This window comes from Pipistrellus hanaki (genome assembly GCF_964339955.1).
Source record: "Pipistrellus hanaki genome assembly, chromosome: 5".
Lineage (NCBI taxonomy): Eukaryota > Metazoa > Chordata > Mammalia > Chiroptera > Vespertilionidae > Pipistrellus > Pipistrellus hanaki.
Window position 1 is genome coordinate 4551155 of NC_140507.1, and position 20460 is coordinate 4571614.

Here is a 20460-nt window from a genome sequence, read left to right on the forward strand (position 1 = left end):
CTCGTGCTTCCCTCTGTGCTCTCCCCGCGGGCGCGGAGCGGACTGTGGCTCAGTGACACTCACTGTGGCCCAGCCCGGCCAGCAGCCGCCTGGCATGACCTCGGGCCGGGCTCGGGGGCTCGGGCTCGGAGCCCAGCACGGCCGTGTCTCGCTCTGTGGCTGAGGCCAGTCCCCGCGCCTCTGGTTCCCACATCCGTCTGCACAGCGACACCGTGACAACAAGGCCATCGCGACGGCCCCTCCACCTCCGCCTGCTGGCCTGAAGGCGCCTTTGTCCCCGGACAGGCGGGCGGGCGGGCGGGCGTGTGGGGCTCCGGGAGGGGGTCTGACATGGGAGCCGCTGGGCCTGCCCGCCCTGAGCTTACTGCCCCCTGCCCCCAGGTCCGCGGAGTTCCGGGACTTCCTGAAGACGGCGCTGGACAAGAACCCCGAGACCCGGCCCAGTGCTGCGCAGCTCCTGGAGGTGAGGCCCTCTCCCCGTCCCGGGCGGGCGCCCTGCCACACGGCCTTCCCCTGGAGGCGGAGACCGGCCATGGCCATGGCCATGACCTGGAGCCGATGCCTCCCTCACCCGGCCCAGGTGGCAGCGTGCACGCCACTCACTCGTCACCCCACGCCCCTGGGCGCCCCCTAAACGCCGGCTCTGTGCGGGAGGGCTTTGGGGAAGGAGGCCCCTGAACCCCGTCTTCATGGATCTGGTGTCCTGGGGGGCCCCGGGCGGATGGGCAGAGATGTGGGCTGGGCCGAAGACGGAGGCTCTGGGGGAACAGCACAGGCAGGGCGGCTGGAGGTGGCTCCGGGAAGGGAGGACACAGAGGGCTTTGTGTGTGAGCAGCGCCAGAGGTGACGAGGGCCAGGCCAGCCAGAGGCCAAGGCCAAGGTCGGGGGCTGAGCACGCGTGGCATGAGCCCGGGAGAGCCAGGATGCCTGGCGAGGGGCCGGTGAGCAGGGGGGTCGGAGATGAGATGGGAGGGGTGTGTCCCCCGGGATTCAATGGCTCATCAGAGGACACGCAGGCCGAAACCGGTGTGGCTCAGTGGATAGAGCGCCGACCTGTGGACTGAAAGGTCCCAGGTTCGATTCCAGTCAAGGGCATGTACCTTGGTTGCGGGCACATCCCCAGTAGGGGGCGTGCAAGAGGCAGCTGATCTATGACTCTCTCTCTCATGGATGTTTCTAACTCTATCTCTCTCCCTTCCTCTCTGTAAAAAAGTCAATAAAACATCTTAAAAAAAAAAAAAGAGAGAGACAATCAGGGCCCAGGGTGGCGTGCTCACCACCGTGACCTGTCACGGCAGAGGGAGGCGGAGAGAAGGCAGGAGGGCGGCCCGGGCTCAGGCTGCCGGTCACACGGACACGCTGAGGTCCAGCGCCACGCGGGCAGGGGCTTGAGGTGCCCGCTTCCCCGGGTGTGTGTGCACCGGAGCGGAGAGTCCCGGTTCCCATCCCCCCGCTCTGCCTCCCGGGGCGCTGGCCTGCCCGCTCTGGCTCGGTTCTTGCTCTGGGGTGGGGATTGCAGCGCCGTCCCCTTGGCCAGGTGGCTGTGAGGGTTCAGGGAGAAGGTTCTAGAAAGAGCGTGGCCTCACGATGAGGCTCTAGGCTCGTGAATGCTGGACGTGTTGAACAGAATTTCTAACAATGGAGAGACCAGGTGAGACAGGAGGCCTGTCTGCCGGAGGGTCTGCTGCCCCCAGGTCCCTGTGGTGACTCTGAAGCGATGCCCGGGGACCAAGGGCCTCCTTCCTGGTTCGGTGGGTCCGGTGGGTCCGTGCCGGAGGAGGCGGGTGGCCCGGCCACGGGGTGGGCGAGCCTGTGTCACTGCCAGCTCAGGAGCTCCCGCCGCTGGGGGCCATTGTGTCCTGTGAGCGGCCCCTCCTGGCCGCAGCTCGGCCTCCAGGACGTTCCTCTGGGAAGGAGGGACAGCTGTCCTCCCTCCCGCCTGGCCGCCGGAGCCCTGGCCCACGGGAATTTCCGCTCCGCAGCCGGACGCTCCTGCCGAGGGCTCGGCGGAGACAGACAGGGCTGCGGGGCAATGCTCGGCCCTTGAGATAATGAGAGCCGGCGGAGCTTAGGCTCAAGGCTTGTTGCCTTTGCCCGAGCGAGGGCGGGCGGGCAGGTTCCCTGCCCCAGGTGGGGGCGCCAGGTGCAGGGCAGGCGTGAGGCCACCTGCCTTGGAGACACAGAGGTGGTCCGAATCGTGGCTCCCAGCTCCCCCTGCAGGGCGGTGGTGCCCCAGCTCGCCCTCTGCCCTCCCCCTGGGGACTGGACGTCTGCTGATGCCCACCAGCTCTGGTTTTGCAAAGCCGGTGAGATACGTGGCGTTTCCGTGAGCGCTCGGGGGAGAGGGCACACACTGCAGACGCTTCTGCAAACACATGCCCACCGCAGACATGTGCCAGTGTGTCCTCGGCAGCCTCACTCCCCGGCACCCACACAGGCAGCACACCCACGCCCGCCCGCAGCGGGACGAGGGCCCGGACCGGCTGATGTTCACTCAGTGAGAACACCGCAGTTACAGAAGGGACAGCTCGCCAGTGCAGGCGACAAGGAGGGACCCGCGTGTCAGCCACGGGGGTGGCGTTCTGTCGGATGCTGATGAGCAGGCAGGCAGGGCACCTCTGAGTGGGGCAGGGGGCCCTGTGTGGACTGCCAGGGGGTGAGGGACCTTTCCCGGGGGACCGGCGTGTTCCGTCTGGGGCGTGGTTACTCCAGGTCTCATGTGTGTGAAAAACATGGGAAACGTGGACGATTTGTGAACCTAGACCCTCTTCTTATTTATTTATTTATTTATTTTATTTTATTTTATTTTTTTTAAAAAGATACAGATTGTTCTCCTTTTTAGTATAGTTTATTGATTTCTTATAGAGAGGAAAGGAATAGAGAGTTAGAAACATCGATGAGAGAGAAACATTGGTCAGCTGCCTCCTGCACGCCCCCTACTGGGGATGTGCCCGCAACCAAGGTACAGGCCCTTGACCGGAGTCAAACCTGGGATCCTTGAGTCCGCAGGCTGACACTCTATCCACTGAGCCACACCGGTTAGGGCCCTAGCCCCTCTTCTTAAAAGAAAACAAGCCATGTGCAAACAGACCGCCCCACGCATTGCTCCAGCTCCTGCACCTCTGCAGGCGTTGTCTTTTTAACGGTCACGGGCTCCCAGTGGGTGTGGCACCGTCGTCTCTACCGCAGAGGCGAGGTGCCTGCGGCCCAGGGAGGGGAGTGCCAGGCTCAGTGTCACACAGCTGGCGGCGGCCAGGGTCAGGGTTTGCCTCTCGGTCACACACAGGACTCTCCGAGCCTCCTCTGGGTCTCCCGTACAAGGTCACGGCACCCCAGCCTCTGCTGTCCCCCTCCCCCGCCAAGGTGGCGCTGACCCCCCTTCTCTCCCCAGCACCCCTTCGTCAGCGGCGTCACCAGCAACAAGGCCCTGCGGGAGCTGGTGGCCGAGGCCAAGGCCGAGGTGATGGAGGAGATCGAAGACGGCCGGGACGAGGCGGAGGAGGAGGACACTGTGGACGCCACCTCTGTAAGGCCCGGAGGAGTGGGTGCGGCGAGGGACCGGCCCCCGCGGGGGGCGCCTGGGGGAGCAGGAGGGTTCCGTTCTGTGTCTCCCCAGCTGGGAGGTGGCGGGCTCCCATGCCACAGGCTGCTGAGCTGGCACACGGGCCAGGCATTTGCTTTCCAGTGCAGATGGCGCCCGGACTCCTGGGGCAGGGCCTGGGCCTCGGTGTGGGAGGACAGGGTCAGAGCTGGGCTTCCGAACCTTTGCTCTGGGTGTTGGAAGACGTTGGGTCAGAGTTGCTTCTGGAAGCTTCCATATCCAAGGTCCAAACAACGGTCATCAGGGCCCCAGGGAATTGTGAGTGCATCAATATCAAGTTTAAAAACAGGCCAACCGACCGAGGGCACTTAGAGACTGAGGTCAGGACAACCATTGTGTCAGGGGAGGTGGGCCTGGGCACGGTTCCACCCCTGACCTTGACGGTGGCTACACTTTACTCATTAGGCTGAACATTTAGGTTTTATCTAGATAAAGTGAGTGTTCTGCTTCTTAATAGCAACATTTCCAATGCTTCTCACCTCCCCAATGTTCTGAAAGTGAAACAAAACTTGAATGGCTGGCCTGGCCAGTGTAGCTCAGTGGTTGAGCGTCAGCCCATGAACCAAGAGGTCACAGGTTTGATTCCCAAAATTCAAAAGAAAAAAACAGTTCGTGGCTGGTAGGTAGAATCTAGTCTAGGGTAAGTTTATTTTGGATTTTATGCAATTAAAAAAAGCCTTTAATTAGTTGCCATCTAAAAATCAGGAGGTGTCACGTAGAAGTCCAGGTTCTGGCTTGTCCTGAAAAAATGTGGGAGGTCCGGCCATAGGGGCCCCATTTTCCCACGCTATCACTCTGGCGGGAGCCGAGCAGCCGCTGGCCACAGCTGCCTGCACTCCTGGGAGGAATAACAGGCGTTACACTCAGCTAAGGTCAGAGACAATCAGGAGATCCTATTCCTCGGAACAAGCAGTCATGTGGTTGCCGGTTGGGCAGTAGGGAGTGGTGAGGACTGCAACTTGCTGGAGAGGGATGCCTGCTCTCTCTCCTTGGCCTTGGCCCACGCCACCCTGTTGGCGCCTGACTTCCCAGCCCCACTGTGTTTCCGGCCGTTGCCTTGTACCTGCCCTGGCGTGGCCGTGACTGTCCTTTTCTTTTCCTCCAGCCTCTGGGGAACCACACCCCCACCTCCTCTGACGTGAGTGAGGCGAGCCTCGAGGCCAACAAGCCTCTCAAGGAACCCTCTGCCACTCCAGAGCCACCCAGCCAGCCTCAGGACGGGGAGAACGGGCCCCGCCTGCCCTCCGGGGACGGTTCCCCGCACACCACCGGGCCCCCGGAGGCGGCCGCCGGGGCCGAGAACGGCCTGGCGGTGCCCGTGCCGCTGCGCAAGTCCCGGCCGGTGTCCATGGGCGCCAGGATCCAGGTGTCTGAGGAGGAGCAGGTGGCTGACCAGCCCGGGGACCTCAGTCCGGCAGCCGCCCGGCCCCGGAGGACGAGCCAGAGCCGCCCCGTCAGCAGCGCCCTGGAGACCCTGGGCAGCGAGAAGCTGGCCAACGGCAGCCTGGAGCTGCCCGCCCCCGCGTCTCCGTCCAAGAGGGACTCGGACTACGGCAGCCTGTCCGCCTCGGAGAGCATGGACTACGGCGCCTCCCTGTCCGCGGACCTGTCCCTGAACCGGGAGACCGGCTCCCTGTCCATCAAGGTAACCAGGGCGGCCGCTCCGGTTGGGTTTCTGAGAGCAGCAGGTGGCTGCCGTTCGGGTCTAAGTGGCTCCCAAGGATTGCGCTTTCTTTTCTAAAAAAAAAAAAAAAAAAAATGTATATATATATATATATATATATATATATATATATATATATATATATTTTATTGATTTTTTACAGAGAGGAAGGGAGAGAGACAGAGAGTTAGAAACATTGATGAGAGAGAGTCATCGATCAGCTGCCTCTTGCACACCCCCTATTGGGGATATGCCCGCAACCAACATATATGCCCTTGACCGGAATCGAACCCTGGACCCTTCAGTCCCCAAGCCGACGCTCTATCCATTGAGCCTAACCGGCCTCGGCTTAAAATATATTTTTATTGCCCGGCCGGCCTGGCTCAGTGGCGGAGCGTCAACCTATGAGCCAGGAGTTCCCAGTTCGATTCCGGTCAGGGCACGTGCCTGGGCTGCGGGCTCGATCCTCAGCGTGGGGTGGGCAGGAGGCAGCCCAGCGATGATTCTCCTCTCTCGTCATTGACGTCTGTCCCTCTCCCTGGAATGGACCTGGATTAATCTTCAAAATCTCCCAAGTTCATCTGGGGTTGAGTCACAGCAGACAGTTCGTTTGGGCTTAGGTTTCATTCGGTTTCCCATGGACATTGGGCTTGGCGGGAGGCCCTGGTGGCCCCGGTGGAGCTCAGGAGGGGAGGCTAGGAGTGGGCGTTCTCTCACCCGTGGGTCCGCCATGGGTCCCTCTGGTGGCGGAGGAGCCAGGGAGAGGGAGCGGGCTCCCGGCTGTCCCCAGCTCAGTGGCCTTTCTGGGAGGAACCCTGTGAATGGCAGGACCCTGTGCCCGAGGGCCTGGCACTGCCAGTGCTTTTAAAAACAAACAAAATGAAGGCGGCCCGTCAGCAGTGTACAGATGAGCAAACGGAGGCTTAGTGGGTGCGGGGGAGCAGGGAGACCCCGCAGTCTGGGCTCTCAGCCCCGCACGCAGGTCTGCCCTCCCAGGCGGGGCTGTGGCCTCGTCCTTCCCTCGGGGGCCGGAGGGACGGCTGCGCTGACAGAGTGCGGGATGCTCTGGCCGTCACCATCACCGCCGGCCACTTAAGGGGCCACACCGAGGGCCCCGCTCCCAGCCGAGGCCGAGGTCAGGGAAGTTACCGTGTCTTTCCGGTTGTTCCTTTCATTGCTCACTCGGAGAGAAACACACAGGAGGACGGGGCAAGTACTTGCTGGCTGGAAGGGACTGGAGCGGCCACCGGCACAGGGCCCTGCGGCAGGGAGAAGGCAGGGCTGAGGCCGCAGGACAAGGGCAGGGGGCGGCTCTGATGGGTAACTGCCTCGGGCCCATCCTCGGACAGGGGCCTGTCTCTCCTCTTAAAGGGACAGAGAGTGAAAAGAGCCACCCCTCAGAGCAGGGGCCGCCCCTTCCCCCGGAGGCTGGAGCACTCCCTGCTGGCTGATGGCAGCGAGTCGGGGACACGGCTGTTCTGATAAGAGTCCACGGCTGCGTCAGCACCAGGCTGCCTTCCCTCCGGCGGGCGGCCCTGTGGCCGTCAGGAATGAGTCCTAGGCACCGGGCTGGACACTGGGGAGAGGAGAGGGGTGGCTGTTCAGTGTGATGATGGCAGGAGCCGGGTCAGAGCGGCCATGGGCTCCGGGACTGACCGAGGGGACCACCCGGCCCTCCACTCCCCCTCTGGCGGGGAGGCCCAGGGCAGCTGGGAAGGCAGGGCTGGCTGCACCAGGAGGGGCGGAAGCCAGCTGAGAGGCTGGAGAGGGAGCCGCCTGGCGGCCTCCAGAGCAGGCGCAGGTCCTCATGGACTCGGGAGAACTCGCCCTGGGCACGTGGTCTGGGCGGTGCCCTGCCCGACTGTGAAATGCTGCTGGTTCACAGGAAGAGATAAAGACTGAATGGTTGGTGCCTCTGGACGGGTGGGGGCCAGTGGAGTCCAGGTCAGATCGGGCTTGGCTGCCAAATCACTGTGAGCTCGGTTTTCCTGGCTCCTTGGATGTTGGTGGTGAGCAGAGTGGCCTGGATAATCCGTCAGAAACCAACACCCAGTGCTGCCCAGTTGCCAAGAGCTGGCGCTGTGCTGTGTGCTGCCCCCACATTTTCTCACCGAACCCCCCTGGGAGGCAAGCACTGTTTCTCTCCTCCCAGGAGACGAGGAAGCTGAGGCTGAAGGGACGAGGGCCCTGAGTGTGGGAGAGTGCTGGCCGCTGGGTGGGATGGCATGGGGCAGTGTCTGAAGGCCAAGCTCAGGGAGGGGATGGGGGTAATAAGTGCAGACACTCACCCCCTGGGTTAGGAAGCCTGAAGCAAAGGGGCCGTGGGCGTCCCCTGGACTCTTAGCGGAAAGGCTGAGCTCTGCCCAATGATCCCCCCCAGGACTCCAGGCTGCACAAGAAAACGCTCAAGAGGACACGCAAGTTTGTGGTGGATGGCGTGGAGGTGAGCATCACCACCTCCAAGATCATCAGCGAAGACGAGAAGAAGGACGAGGAGATGAGATTTCTCAGGCAAGCTGGGGAAGGAGTGCTGCCGAGCTGATGGGGGGGGCGGAGGGATGGGCCTGCGGTGGGTCTTTAGGGGAGAGAGCTGTCTACCGCGTGAAGTGCAGGGTCAACCAGACGAAAGGAAGCTGCTGTTGCTTGAGATCCTGCACTCACCACCCCACCCATTTACTCACCCGTCTGTCTATTCCACCCATCCACCCTTCTATCCATCCATCCATCATCCATCCACCCCTCCACCCTTCTATCCATTCACTCACCCATCTGTCTATTCCACCCCTCCACCCTTCTATCCATTCATCCATCCATCTGTCTATTCCACACCTCCACCCTTCTATCCATTCATCCACTCATCTATCTATTCCACCCATCCATCCATCTATTCCACCCATCCACTCATTCATCTTCCATCCACCCCTCCACCCTTCTATCCATCCATCCATCCATCCATCCATCATCCGTCCACCCATCCATGTAGCCACCCACCCACCAGGTTGGGGGACATGGTGATCCATAGAGGTGAGGCTGTTGGCCAACACCCAACACACAAGGTAATTCCAGTTGTGGCTCATGTGCGGGAAGCAATGGGTGAGGATAGTGAGCGCCTGGGTTGGGGGGGGCTGCTCTGAGGGAGCCCCCTGAACAGAACCTGGAGGGTGAGCGGAGCTGGCAGCTCGGTTCGCTCGGGAGCTGCGAGGACAGAGCGGGGTGCGGTCCCCGGAGTCTGCAGGGCCTGCGGGTCAGGGTGGGAGAGAGTGGATGCTACCCCAGCTGGAGTGAAACAGCTGGAGAGTGACAGCTGGCTCTCCACCTCCCCTCCGGGAACTTCAGGGCTCTGGGGTTGGAATTGCAGACTCACCACCCCCATCTAGAAGGGGTGCCGTCTGGCCCCCAAGCAGAGGAGCTGTGTGCGCTCAGAAGGGGAGGCCTGGCCGCGGTGGAGGAGCCGTGCTCACGAGCAACAAGGCTTTCCTGTTTGCTGTGGTCTGAGGTCTGAGCACCCTGTAGGCCCAGCCAGGCCGCCCGGCCCCAGGGGCCACTCCCAGCTGGCCACAGCCCTCGTCACACCTGTGCTCTAGCATTCCTGGGCCTGGGTCACGCAGGCATCAGAACCCTGGGATGGACTCACTCTCTCCCAGAGTGAGGCTTCTAGGCCGTGTTCTTTCTGTTTCCCCGAAAACTGCGGGTGCTGGCTGTTTCCTCCCCACTCCACTGCCTGCCCGCTCCCTTCCCCGTGAGGGCAGGGCAGGCGGTGAGCGGGAGCTGGCTGCTGAGCCCTCTGTCTTTTGGCCAGTTGTTCTGCAAACCTGTTCCTCTTGAGGCAAGGTCTGCACTTCCTCCTTAACCCTCTCCAAGCCGCCTCCCGCCTTCTCCCTTCCCCGAGGGCAGAGGCCTCTGCCTTTGGCTCTGCCGCCTCATTGTCATCCCAGAAGTTACCGCTTGGGGGGTGTGTGTGCCAGGCAGGCAGTGCAGGCACCACCTCAGTTAAGCCTGCAAGAACCCGAGAGGTAGACTTTCTGCCCCGTTTTACAGCCGCTGCCAGGCTGAGGGAGGCTGAGGGTGCCCGGCTGCAGAGTGGGCAGAGCTACGATTCAGACACGGCCCCTCTGGCCCCCGATGTGGCCTCTGCCTCTGCAGCTGTGGGCGGGCCCCGTGAACAGTTCTACTCTCCGAGCTGTGAGGAAGGCGGCAGAAGGTGGTGCGGTGGGGACCCCGGGGAGCAGCCTGCAGACCAGGGGGGCGAGACTAGGACACGGCTGCGGAGAGCTCCATTCAGTCGCCGGCCCAAGTTCTTCCCCGTCATTTTAATTTCTCCTTTTCTGGTTATATATATGAGATAGTTTTCAATGGACTCGCTCCAAAAGAGCCACAGGAAACACTTCGGGGTTTATCCTGCCAGCGTTTTCTGACAATGTTTATACATTGGCAATATGCAGGTTACACACTAAGGTGCCCATTGTAAATAGGAAATAAGATATGGCTCAAAACTCAAAAAAGAAGAGGACAAACAGTGAAAAACCTCCCTCGTCCACGTTTCTGCCAGGCACCTGGTCCCCTCCTGGTGTTACTGTTTTTTGCTGTAATCCTTCCAGAAACAGTGTTTAGATCCGAGAGTAAACACATACACCTGTGCATACACACACCTTGTCTTTCCCCACCCAGATGGTACGGTTGCCTAATAGATCCACCTGTCCACTGAGAGATCATCCCGGATCTGCCATAAAGAACTGCTCCATTAAAAAAAAATATATATTTGTTATTTCATTTTATTTATTTATTTATTTAATATATTTTATTGATTTTGTACAGAGAGGAAGGGAGAGAGATAGCAAGTTAGAAACGTCGATGAGAGAAAGTCATCGATCAGCTACCTCTTGCACACCCCCTACTGGGGATATGCCCGCAACCAAGGTACATGCCCTTGACCGGAATCGAACCCGGGACCCTTCAGTCCCCAAGTTGACGCTCTATCTACTGAGCCAAACCGGTTTCGGCAGAACTGCTCCATTTTTAATAAATGTTTTTCCACGTAATCCTCTTCTAAAACCTGATTTTTAATGACATCAGATGGATATGTTTCCATTTAATGAGACCTCTACTGACGGACTGTTTCTGATGTCCTTGTGCGTCTGTGAATGCTGCTTTAGAACGTTATCCGCAAGTGGAACTGTCATCGCAAAGGGCGTACACTTATGGCCAAACTGTCCTCCAGGAATGTCGTACCAATTTATACGCCAGCAGGTTACAAAAGCCTCAGTTTCCCCCATTGTCCCACCTGTTTAGTTAATCAGAATGCTATTCCTTTTTAATTTACTTTACTTTACTTAAAAATCTCTTCTTTTGTTTCATGTCTGTTCATGTTCGGTGTCACTTTTTGAATTTAGGATATTCCTGTGTTATTGATTTGTAAGTACTCTTTACATATTGAGATGATGAATGTTTTCCCCGCCCATGAATGTCACATGGAGCCCGAGTTCTAACCCCACCTCCGCCCCATGTGATGCCGCTCCGCGCTCCGGCCGTCGGTGCCCCTCGCTGAGTCACAGGGTCTCCGGGGCCACTTTCTGACGCAGGTGTCCCACCCTTTCACCCTCAGGCGCCAGGAACTTCGAGAGCTGCGGCTGCTCCAGAAGGAAGAGCATCGGAACCAGAACCAGCTGAGCAGAAAGCACGAGCTGCAGCTGGAGCAGATGCACAAACGCTTCGAACAAGAAGTCAACGTGAGTGCGGGGAAAGATGGGCCCCGATAGGGCTCCTTGCCTCCGTTTTTCTCTAAGCAGAGGCTTCAGAGTGGGGAGCAACTCACAGCTGTCCGGTTCCTGGTTTCCTGTCTCTCGAGGCTTTGACTTGAGGTCACAGCGCTTCTGTGTCAAACCGGAGCATCTCTAGAGGGAAACTAATCGGTGCTGAGCACCATGCCAGCGCCTGCAGGGTAGATGGTCTGTGCTCCCTTTTGCTCATGAGGAAATAGAGACTCAGAGAGGTGAAGGGATGTGTCTCAGGCCACACAGTGAGGAGGTGATGGAGCTGGGACGTAAGCCCAGGCCTGGGGACACGCTCTGGGCTCCTCCCAGCCTGCCCCCATCTCCCTCCCAGGGCCTTGCAGAGTGGCTTTGCTGAGTTCCTCTGCTCCTCGCAGGCCAAGAAGAAGTTCTTTGACACGGAGCTGGAGAACCTGGAGCGCCAGCAGAAGCAGCAGGTGGAGAAGATGGAGCAGGACCACGCGGTGCGCCGCCGCGAGGAGGCCAAGCGCATCCGCCTGGAGCAGGAGCGGGACTACACCCGGTTCCAGGAGCAGCTCAAGCTGATGAAGAAGGAGGTGAGTGCTGGGCAGAGGCCGGGTGACCGGGCCGGTGGTCGGCAAACTCATCAGTCAGCAGGGCCAAACATCAACGTACGACGATTGACATTTCTTTGGAGAGCCAAATTTTTTAAACTTAAAACTTCTTCTAACGCCACTTCTTCAACATAGACTCGCCCAGGCCGTGGTACTTTGTGGAAGAGCCACACTCAAGGGGCCAAAGAGCCTCACTTTCCATCCATCTGTTCTGTCGGCTACTGAGGAAGGAATGTAATGACTCCCACTGTAATTAGGGATTTATCTACTTCTCCTTCAGGGTGGCCCTTTCTGTTTGTTTCTGAAGTTCTTTTGTTACTTAACATTGTCCTCGCTGCTGAGCGAACTGGCCTGTCCTTTTCATGGAATGTCCCTCTTTATTGCTGTAATACTCCCCGTTCTGAAGCCTGCGTTGTCGGATAGCCAGTCCTGCTGTCTGCTGATGGGTGTTTCAGCCGAATCTTCCCCGCCCTTTCCATTGACTCTGCCTGCATGCTGGATGCCGGTTTCTTAGGGACAGCACAGAGGTGGCACTGTTTCCTGGGATTAATTTTTTTGGGGGCAGACCCCTCCAGGGTGGCCCACCTTGGCCTCCATCCTCCCAGCTTAGCGATCCCAGAGGCCAGAGAGCAAGCAGCTTTCCTCTGATGGCTCCAGCAAACATCGTGAAAGTCTCGCTGGCCCAGAGAGGGCCACGTGTTCCCTCTGCCCCGTGCTGATTGACAGCGTAGATCGCACACCCAGCCTAGAGCCAGATGGGATGGGGTGTCAGCGCCGCCTGCACCTCAGAGACTGAGCAGGGCGTGCCTGACGCATGCACGCTGCTGGGGTGATGCCACTATCAAGGGGGTTAAAAACAGCTTCAAGATTATAATGGTTTAAGAGACGGACAGTGTATCTGTGGGATTCATATTTTGGGGGAGGGGAGGTGATTAGGAACAAGATGTCTAGAAGGGAAAAGGGTTGAGAAACGCTGCCCTAACGGAATCTGGGGTGCTGCCATCAGAAGGGGGATGAATACCAAGCAGCAAAAAGCACCTGTTTCCCCCGAGTCTGGAAACTGAGTCAGCCTCCAGGAATGTGCCAGTAGGTGCCACCTGTCAGCGTGGCCTGCAGGGGGGGTGGGCAGTGGCTAGAAGGCTGAGCCTGCTCTTCGGTGTCGCTGGCCCAGGAGTCAGGGAGTGTGGGGCGGTCCCCTGACCAGCCGCTCTCTGCAGGTCAAGAACGAGGTGGAGAAGCTTCCCAGGCAGCAGCGGAAGGAGAGCATGAAGCAGAAGATGGAGGAGCATGCGCAGAAGAAGCAGCATCTCGTGAGTCCTTGCCCCTCACTCAGGGAGTGGAGGGGCTCAGGAGTTCCTGGTGGAGACTCTGAACGGTGACCAGGTCCTCTCTGTTAGGCCTGTACCCTATCCCTCAAATAGCCCTCTAGTACTCTGAGCCCATCCTATTGTCATCCCTGTTCTCTCACCTCTCCCCTGCAGTCTTCCTTGATTGCCCTCACTCCAGCTGGACGTGAGTTCTCCCCTCTCTCGATACCCCAGCCCTTCACACCCTCCTCTCCCAAAGCCTTACGTGCCTCCTGCTTGTTGTGGGGTTGTTTGTATGCCATAGCTCCTTGGTCAACCCAGTACACCCTCTGTCCACTTGGCACCTCGGAGCCCCAAAGACATCCAACCCACCATCTCCCGGACCTGGTCCTATTCTCGTCTTTGGAGAGCGTGCCCTCCTGCACCTGTTGTGAGGCCAGAAACCTGTAACTCCGGGCACCCCTTTCCCTCCAGTCCCTCATCGCCTCCTGAGACATGGTTTACTTTTTTTAAAATCTCCAAACTCTCTGGAACCATCAACTCGTCCACGTCTCTGCAACTCCTAGCCATTGTCATCTTTTGGCTGAACTGCTACAGCCTCCTCCCAGCCAGCCTCCCTGCCTCCTCTTGTGTTCCTCTGCAGTTCCGTCACCGGCAAGTGTGATCTTGTCACCCTCCCCCCACAGCCCTGTGTCATGAGACCCTTCAGTGGCTCAGCCTTTGTCTGTAAGACCATGTGCTTACGAGGCCCTGTAGGTCTGGCCCGGCCCCTGCCTCTCCCCCTCCACTCCATCCCTTGGCCCAGCCTCACCAGTCTGGCGGTCATGCTCTCATTTTCTTTCTACATCCTGTCTCCTCTGCCCCCGAATGCAGAGAAAATTCAGTCAACCTTGACCAAGGCTTTGGACATGACCCGGGTTAGCTTCACCTCCCTCTGCAGGGAAAGGAATCAGAGGGGACCCTGAAGAGTTAACAGTGGGGGCCGAGGCCCCAAACTCAGTCTGACTCCAGACTTCACGTCCTCTCCAGGACACCCTCACTCTCCCACGGCAGGGCCCCTGATGCTCTGGTGAGGAGAAAGGCAGGCTGGGAGGGTGAGCGGCCCTCAGCCCCACAAAGGGACAGCCGATTGGCCTTTCTCTGGGAGAACAATCAGGCAATTGTATGAAGAGCCGTGAAAATGTGCACATATCCGCCTGGATTTCCTGCTTCTAGAGACTAATCCTGAGGATTAATCATCACAGAGGCGCCCGTTTAGCTACCAGAGTGTGAAGAGCAAGCAGCCTAGCTAAAGTAGAGAAACCTGGAGAACAGCCTGTTATGTGTTGGGTAAATAAGTTAGGGTATGGCCTTACCACAAAGTATTTTCAGCCAGTAAAACTCATTTGAAAGAATAACGTAGGTCTTCTAAAAATATTTTTGTGCATGTTAAAATGAAATTTTTAAAAATTCTGTATCGTTTAAAGCAGGGGTCCTCAAACTTTTTAAAGTGGGGGCCAGATCACGGTCCCTCAGAGAGCTGGAGGGCTGGACTATATGAACTACTAATTCCTACTGTAACACCTTGGCTGCGCTCACTGCCCAAAAAACCTGGCGGGCAGGATCAGACTCCCCTGGGGGCTGCATGTGGCCCGCGGGCCGTAGTTTGAAGACCCCTGGTTTAAAGTATTACTTATGTCTCCTTTCCCCCCCATTGATCTCTCCCCGGCCATTCCCACCCCCCAGCACAGGGTCTTACCCCCCTGTCTGTGTGCAGGGGTTATGCTCATGTGCATGCATACAAGTCCTTTGGCTGATCTCTTGTCCCCTTCCTCTCGGCCTTCCCTCTGAGGTTGCATGGTCTGGTTGATGCTTCCCTGTCTCTGGATCTATTTTTGTTCATCAGTTTATGTTGTTCATTATATTCCACCAATGAGTGAGATCATTTGATATTATCTTTCTCCCACTGGCTTATTCCGCTTAGCATAATGCTCTCCAGGTCCATCCATGATGTTGCAAATGGTAAGAGTTCCTTCTTTTTCACAGCAGTGTAGTATCCCATTGTGTAGCTGTGCCACAGTTTTCTAATCCACTCATCTGCTGATGGGCACTCAGGCTGTTTCCAAATCTTAGCGATGGTGAATTTTGCTGCTGTGAACACAGGGGTGCATATATCCTTTCTGATTGGTGTTTCTGATTCCTTGGGATATATTTCTAGGAGTGGGATCACTGGGTCAAATGGGAGTTCCATTTTTAGTTTTTTGAGGAAGCTCCATACTGTTCTCCACAGTGGCTTCCCCAGTCTGCATTCCCACCAGCAGTGCACGGGGGTTCCCTTTTCTCCCTGCCAGCATCCCCACCAGCACTTGTCGTCTGTTGATGATAGCCATTCTGACAGGTGTGAGATGATACCTCATTGTCATTTTGATTTGCATCTCCCAGATGACAAGTGACTTTGAACATGCTTTCATTAAAGTTTTTTTTTTTTTTTTTAAACTCTGGTACAATAGACCTTGTGTGCAATTGCCATCTTAACTGTTTTCAAGCATAGAGTTCACTGGCATCAAGCACATTCGCACTTAGGGCTGTTGTGCAACCAGCACCGTCCTCTGCAGAACTCCTTCATCTTACAAAACTGAAACACTCACTCCCTACCTCTCCTCCCCAGCCTGGGAACCTACCATCCTACCTTCTCTCTCTACAAATTTAACTTCACACAAGTGGAACGATACAGTATTTGTTCCATTGTGACTGGCTTATTTCACTTAGCACAGTGTCCTCAAGATTCCTTTATGTGAATGAATGTGCCAGAATTTCCTTCCTTTCTAAAACTGAACAACATTCCACATTTTACCCATCCGTCTAAGGACACTGGAGATGCTTCCATCCATGGCTATTGTGAATAATGCTGCTATGAATATAAATCTCACGTATCTCTAAAAAAAGAAATAGCTGAAACCGGTTTGACTCAGTGGATAGAGCGTCAGCCTGCGGACTAAAAGGTCCCAGGTTCGATTCCAGTCAAAGGCATGTACCTTGGTTGCAGGCACATCCCCTACGCAAGAGGCAGCTGATTGATGTTTCTCTCTCATTGATGTTTCTAACTCTATCCCTCTCTCTTCCTCTCTGTAAAAAAATCAATAAAATATATTTTAAAAAAATAATTAAAGAAATAACAGCAATACCATAAACACCCCCCAAAATTTAAATATCTCACAAAAGTTGCTTAACATCCTTTGCCGCCAAGTCAGTATTCACATTTCCTGTTGTCTCAAACCCCTTTTCTGATCTGAGGTTTGAACCAGGGTCCACACAAAGCCCACACATCCCCATGGGCTGCTCTGCTTCTAAGTCTGATTTCCCTGCTGCACATTCCCTGCGTCTTCTTTGGGGTCACGCTGACGTTTCTAGAAGTTGAGGCGCCAAAGCTGGCGCTGAGCAGAGCCTGTCCCCCGCACGCCCACAGGACCGGGACTTCCTGGCCAAGCAGAAGGAGGACCTGGAGCTGGCCATGAGGAAGATCACGGCCGACAACCGGCGGGAGATCTGTGACAAGGAGCGCGAGTGCCTCACGCGGAAGCAGGAGCTCCTTCGAGGTGGGTGCCGGGGCGGGAGGGGCCGGGGGCCTAGGCGCTGTCCGTGGACACCCAGCCTCGGTCTTCTCCATCCCAAAACCAACGTGGTGAAGCGTGAGGCAGGCAGGAGCGAGGCAGGGATACCAGTTGTCATCGGCACTGCTTGAGGGGTTCCGGATGTCAAGGAGAACACAGGAGGTGATGTAGACGGTGGAAACGGAGTGAGCTGCATGCTTGGGGTGGCAGGGGGTGCGGACAGCATTGAGAACCTCCTGAGACAGCCATCCTGCACTGAGCAGCTGCCCTGCCAGCCCATTTCCATACCTCACTCTCACCGAATCCTCACTTACCCCCCACAAGGCACACAGGCAGGCCCACGTGCTCCCCGGTTTCATAGATGGGGGACAGGCTGAGCGGGTGACTGTTCCTTGGCCTGGGTCACAGTTCACGAGGGGCGGGGTTGGCCTTGAATGCAGATCTCCCTGGAAGCCGAGCTCTTTCCTGCGTGCGCCGGCGTTTGGACAGGTTTGCATGCTGCCAGACCCCTCGCAGCACGAGACCTGCCAGGGACAGCGGGTCCCGGACAGGGGGAGGAGGCGGGGCACTGCGGAAGAGGGGCCGGGACAGTGCGTGTGCGCCTGACGCACTCCGCTCAGAGGGGCGTCTGGCGGAGGGAGCTCGGAAGGGCAGCAGGCTCTCTGAGAACCATGGGTGTTATCTTTTTGGTTTTTTCCGGTGAGCAGAGGTTGGGGACAGCTCTGCGGGGTGTGCAAAGCGAGCGAGCGAGCTCTAACCGGCTGGAAACCTGCTATGTGAACTCCATTTACACAACGGGGTGGAGGGAAAGTGCGTTTGGGGCCCGCGGGCCTTTGTGAGGAAGCACACGCAGTGCCGTCTCTGGCTCATGTGCCGCAGCCAGGGCTCTGGTGGCTCGGTACTCTGCGGGGACCAGAAAGACGGTGCTTGATGCTCGGCCATTCTGAACAGAGCCCCGGATGTCTCCGGAAGCCCCGTGTCCTTTGTCTGCCCCGTGATGAGAACTGTGTTACCTGTGGGATGGTGGGCCGGACTGTCCCCATGGGCCCTGGGCAGACTGGTCTCACGTGACAGGAGTGCAGCGAAGCGGACGTCCGTTTGCCGCGGGCTGAGCCACCTGCTCTGTGACGTGCAGGCCACGCGAAGGGCTGTTTGACACCAGCTCCCCGCCCGGTGGCGGAGCACGGTGCTGATGAACAGACTTCAGGGATAAAATGCCGTATTGTTGTCACATGTGTCATGCATATGGTGGACAGGGAGGGTCTCACCCATTTCCCCCGGGAGGCCGTCTTCCACGGGTTTCTGTCTGCGGGTCAGGAGAGCAGAGCTGCCGTGCAGATGGACCATAAGTGTCTCCCAAAGACATCGCTCCCTCTGGGGTGTGGTTGTGCCCCTTTGGCAGAGGGGGAAGCTGAGACCTGGGGCAGTCTTTTTAAAAAATATATTTTATTGATTTTTTTTTTTTTTTTTTTTATAGAGAGGAAGGGAGAGGGATAGAGAGCTAGAAACATCGATGAGAGAGAAACATCAATCAGCTGTCTCCTGCACACCTCCCACTGGGGATGTGCTTGCAACCAATGTACATGCCCTTGATCGGAATCGAACCTGGGACCTTTCAGTCCACAGGCTGATGCTCTATCCACTGAGCCACACCGATTTGGGCCAGTCTTTTTACCTGTACTAAGCCCCAGCGAGGGAGCTGAGTGCAGCCCAGGTCTCGGTTTCCCAGGCTCCTGGCTCCGAATACATCTTGCTGTAGCGAGCTCCCCCTGTAGGTACAGGAAGTTCCCAGGAGTTGGCCCATCAGCTCTCCCACGTGGTCTCTTGAGGTGGACAGCTGTCAGCTGGGCTGTGGGGAGGGGAGAGGAGGAGAGGGAGAGAGGGCACGGTGGGGTCTGCCCTCAGCAGTCACCGGGCGGTGTGTCCCCCGCAGACCGGGAGGCGGCCCTGTGGGACATGGAGGAGCATCACCTGCAGGAGAGGCACCAGCTGGTCAAGCAGCAGCTCAAGGACCAGTACTTCCTGCAGCGGCACGAGCTGGTGCGCAAGCACGAGAAGGTGAGGCTCTGGCGGGGCCGGGCGCTGCCGCCAGGAGCCCGGGGAGAGGGAGCCGCGCGGTGATGGGCACCGCTCGGTACCATCTGCTCTCAGGAGGGTGAGGCAGGCCACGGGAGGCCTGGGCAGTGCTGCGGGAGGTCTTGCCGTGGCTCAAGGGACAGAAATGGGGGAGACCGTGCAGGGCAGTGATGGTCCAAGCAGCTCCCTCACTGGCTCTGACACCCGTGTCTGTTTCCTGTCCTTTTCTCTTTCCTCTCTCTCTCTTTAAAAAAAAAAAAAAAAAAAAAAAAAAAAAAAATATATATATATATATATATATATATATATATATATATATATATATATTTTATTGATATTTTACAGAGAGGAGGAAGGGAGAGAGAGAGAGAGCTAGAAACGTCGATGAGAGAGAAACATCGACCAGCTGCCTCTTGCACACCCCCTATTGGGGATGTGCCCGCAACCAATGAACATGCCCTTGACCGGAATCGAACCGGGGACCTTTCAGTCCGCAGACCGATGCTCTACCACTGAGCCAAACCGGTTTCGGCTTTCCTCTCTCTTTTGTCTCTTCCCCACGGATTCCTTCAGAATACTTGCAGGTATCAGCTTAAGCATGTCCTCTGCCAGGAACTCCCTAACCTCCCAGCCCCAGTGAGACCAGCTCTGTGTGGCCAGTGCACCTCACACCTGGGTAACAGTCTGTCTCGGTTTAGTCCCCTTCGTGGGGACACACACAGATAACCGAGGTCTGGCCGCACCACTGGTGTGGGTAATTCTGAACCTAAGCCACCGTGGCGGCTCCGCATAGGGGTGCTCACTCCGGCTGGAAGTCAGGGGGGCTTCTCGCAGGAGGTGACACTGATACCGAGTTCTGAGATACAAATACGTGTCAGGTGAAGCGATTTATCAAGACTTTTAGAAATAAGAATGGACACCTGCCATCAAAAGGATAAACCATCCGTTTCAGTGTATGTTTTGCTTTGAGATACGAGCTCTGACGGCAAGCTAGCATTGATGAGATGGCGGGGGATTTAGAAGACCCCACGCTAGTAACAATTTTCAAAGTGAGAACAGAAGATGTCACTTAGCAGCAGGTGCGAACGATGCAGCCTTGCTCCTCTGAGCCTCCTGGGCCGGGTGGGCCCTGGGCTCCCAGTGACACCTGTGCCCGGAGCCCTGACCCCGGCCCGCCACCCGGCCCCCTGCAGGAGCGGGAGCAGATGCAGCGCTACAACCAGCGCATGGTGGAACAGCTGAAGGTGAGGCAGCAGCAGGAGAAGGCGCGGCTGCCCAAGATCCAGAGGAGCGAGGGCAAGACGCGCATGGCCATGTACAAGAAGAGCCTGCACATCAGCGGGGCGGGCAGCGCGGCCGAGCAGCGCGAGAAGATCAAGCAGGTGGGCCCTGCGGAGCCCGGGCGGGGGTACCCTGCGAGGCTGGGGACGTAAGACAGGGTGCAGCCGAGGGGCTGGGAAAGCGGTGTGCCAGTCCTACAGCTCAGCAGCCGCATCGCCGCCCCGTGCCCCCTGGCAGACAGGAAGCGAGGCCACCGTGCTCAGGCCTGTCCCCTCCCAGCGCAGCGCTTCTGTCTGCAGCTTCCTCTGCCGCTAACCCCCTTCTCACCCACCACGACCCCCCTCGCGTGTCACCAGTGTGGCTCAGAGACCGGGAGTCGATCCTGCGGCTCCTGCGTGTACACACGCCATCCTAGCACATGTCACGGCAGTGTCCTGTCCCCACCAGCCTCGAGGGCAGGGGTGGGGTCTCAGCTCAGAGGGAGATCTTAAGACAGGAGGGGGCACAACCTGAGTGGGGTGGGGTACTAGTCCCTCTGACAGGCCTCCCTGGAAATGCCCGAGGTGGGCCCCCAGCCCGGCCTGAGATCCCTGAGGCAC

General features: G+C 57.7%; 1 protein-coding gene across 3 annotated transcripts in view; it reads left to right on the forward strand.

Annotated features, from left to right (window-relative positions):
• STK10 (serine/threonine kinase 10) overlaps positions 1-20460 on the forward strand; it is a 74884-nt gene that overhangs the window by 45521 nt on the left and 8903 nt on the right. For all 3 annotated transcript variants that reach the window (XR_014795204.1, XM_084886148.1, XM_084886149.1), the window contains exons 7-16: positions 382-463; positions 3392-3526; positions 4707-5246; positions 7645-7775; positions 10867-10990; positions 11410-11589; positions 12825-12917; positions 16360-16489; positions 18438-18562; positions 19774-19962. Coding sequence is in view for 2 of the 3 variants with exons in the window: in XM_084886148.1 (XP_084742274.1) it covers positions 382-463; positions 3392-3526; positions 4707-5246; positions 7645-7775; positions 10867-10990; positions 11410-11589; positions 12825-12917; positions 16360-16489; positions 18438-18562; positions 19774-19962 (1729 nt within the window). In the remaining variant the exon portion in view is untranslated. The remainder of the gene's footprint in view (positions 1-381; positions 464-3391; positions 3527-4706; positions 5247-7644; positions 7776-10866; positions 10991-11409; positions 11590-12824; positions 12918-16359; positions 16490-18437; positions 18563-19773; positions 19963-20460) is intronic.